This window comes from Nothoprocta perdicaria, unplaced genomic scaffold, assembly GCF_003342845.1.
Source record: "Nothoprocta perdicaria isolate Ctin4 unplaced genomic scaffold, notPer1 scaffold_802, whole genome shotgun sequence".
In the NCBI taxonomy this organism is placed as follows: Eukaryota; Metazoa; Chordata; class Aves; order Tinamiformes; family Tinamidae; genus Nothoprocta; species Nothoprocta perdicaria.
In genome coordinates this window covers 7,048-9,041 of record NW_020456091.1, presented here as the reverse complement: position 1 = coordinate 9,041, position 1,994 = coordinate 7,048, and the positions used below count along the sequence as shown (strand labels likewise).

General features: G+C 62.7%; 1 protein-coding gene across 1 annotated transcript in view; it reads left to right on the top strand.

Moving 5' to 3' along the window:
• Window positions 1–1,994, top strand: part of LOC112958137 (cyclin-dependent kinase 16-like) — a 10,102-nt gene that overhangs the window by 2,627 nt on the left and 5,481 nt on the right. The window contains exons 2-5 of the mRNA XM_026051944.1: window positions 79–221; window positions 835–891; window positions 1,398–1,512; window positions 1,850–1,944. Of these exons, the coding sequence (XP_025907729.1) occupies window positions 79–221; window positions 835–891; window positions 1,398–1,512; window positions 1,850–1,944 (410 nt within the window). The remainder of the gene's footprint in view (window positions 1–78; window positions 222–834; window positions 892–1,397; window positions 1,513–1,849; window positions 1,945–1,994) is intronic.

Below are 1,994 nucleotides of genomic sequence, written 5' to 3'. Positions count from 1 at the left end.
TTTTGGGGTGCTGGGGCGGGGCAGGGAGGTTTGGGGTGTCGTTGTGGGGGGTTCCTGCTCCGGGGGGGCCCCGCTCAGCCTGTGCCCCCCGCCAGGACCTGAACAAGCGGCTGTCGCTGCCGGCCGACATCCGGCTGCCCGAGGGGTGTCTGGAGCGGCTGACGCTGCAGAGCCCCCTGTTCGAGCGGCCGCTCACCCGCCGCCTGCGCCGCGTCTCCCTGGTACCTATAGGGCATGTATGGGGGCTATAGGGGGGGGTAGGGAGCTGTACGGGGGTCTATGGGGCAGTATGGGGGGTACGGGGCAGTATAGAGCAGCGCGGAGTCGTACTGGGGCGCATGGAGCAGTGTAGAGCAATATGAGTTGGTATAGTGGATATAGGCTTGTATAGAGCGGTATAGACCAGTATAGACCAGTATGCACTCTCATGAGCAGGTGTAGAGCAGTATAGACCCACATAGACCAGTATAGACCAGTGCGGATCCGCATGGAGTGGTATAAAACAGTATAGAGCAATATAGACGTGTATGGGCTGGTGTAGACCAGTATGGACCAGTATAGAGGTGTATGGGCTGCTATAGACCAGTATAGATTAGTATAGACCTGCATGGGCTGGTGTAGACCAGTGTAGACCAGCATGGACCAGTATAGACCGGTATAGACCTGCATGGGCTGGTATAGACCAGTATAGAGCAGGGTGGACGGGGTTGCGCTCGACGCCCTGCCCGTTCTCCCAGTTGCTCCCAGCTCCACCCCAGTCCACCCCAGTCCATCCCAGTCCATCCCAGTGGCCCCCCCTTCCCAACCCCCCCCCACTGCTGCCTCTTCCCGCAGTCCGAGATCGGCTTCGGGAAGCTGGAGACCTACGTGAAGCTGGACAAGCTGGGCGAGGTGGGAGCCGGCCCCCAAACCGTCCGCTTTGCCCCCAGAACGGGTGCCGCTTTGGGGGGAAACCGCCCCGTTTGGGGCATTTCCCTCGGCAGGGGCAGGGAGGGGCGCCCCGCTGGGAGCTTGGCCCTTTTGGGGGGATTTTGCCCCAGAAGAGAAGCCTGAAAATTAGGGGTTTTTCCCTCCCCTTTTGGAAGATTTCTGCCCTGGAGGTGGGGGCGGGCCTTGTTTTGGGGGGAAATTCCCAAATTTGGAAGGTTTCCCCGCTGGGGACGGTGCCTGGGAGCCCCTCGGTTTGACCATTTCAGCGGTATTTTGCCCTAATTCTGTGTTTTCAAAAATAAGAACTGTAATTGTGTGAACTCCCCGTTGAGCTCCTGTATTTGGGGCTGCCTCGGGCCCCCCGTTTTGGGGGAGAAGCCCCGATTCGGGATGTTTCCGTTTGGGCGGGGGGCGCGCCGCGTTGCCCGTTTTTGCCGTTTTTCACCCCAAATGTGTCCCCCCGCCAGGGCACGTACGCCACGGTGTACAAGGGGCGCAGCAAACTCACCGAGAACCTGGTGGCCCTCAAGGAGATCCGGCTGGAGCACGAGGAGGGGGCGCCCTGCACCGCCATCCGCGAGGGTGCGGGGGCGCGGGGGGACACGGGGGGCACGGGGGGCACGGGGACATAGAGGGACACAGGGACATGGGGGCACGGGGGGACATGGGGGGAAATGGGGGACACAGGGGCGACACAGGAGGACGGGGACATGGGGGGGAAAGGGGACCACGGAGGGACAGCGGGACATGGGGGACATGGAGGGGAAAGGGGGACACATGGGGGACCTGGGGACACGGGGAGGATCCAGAGGGACACCGGGGGACAAGAGAGGATCCTTGGGGCCCCTTGTGGACACAGGGGGACCCTTATGGTCCCTTGGGGCCCCTTGTGGAGCCCAGGCTGCCGCTGTCACCGCAGTGTCCCTGCTCAAGGACCTCAAGCACGCCAACATCGTCACCCTGCACGACATCATCCACACGCGGAGCTGCCTCACGCTGGTGTTCGAGTACCTGGTGAGGGGGGGCGGCACCCCCAGACACCCCCGAGCACCCCCGAGCACCCC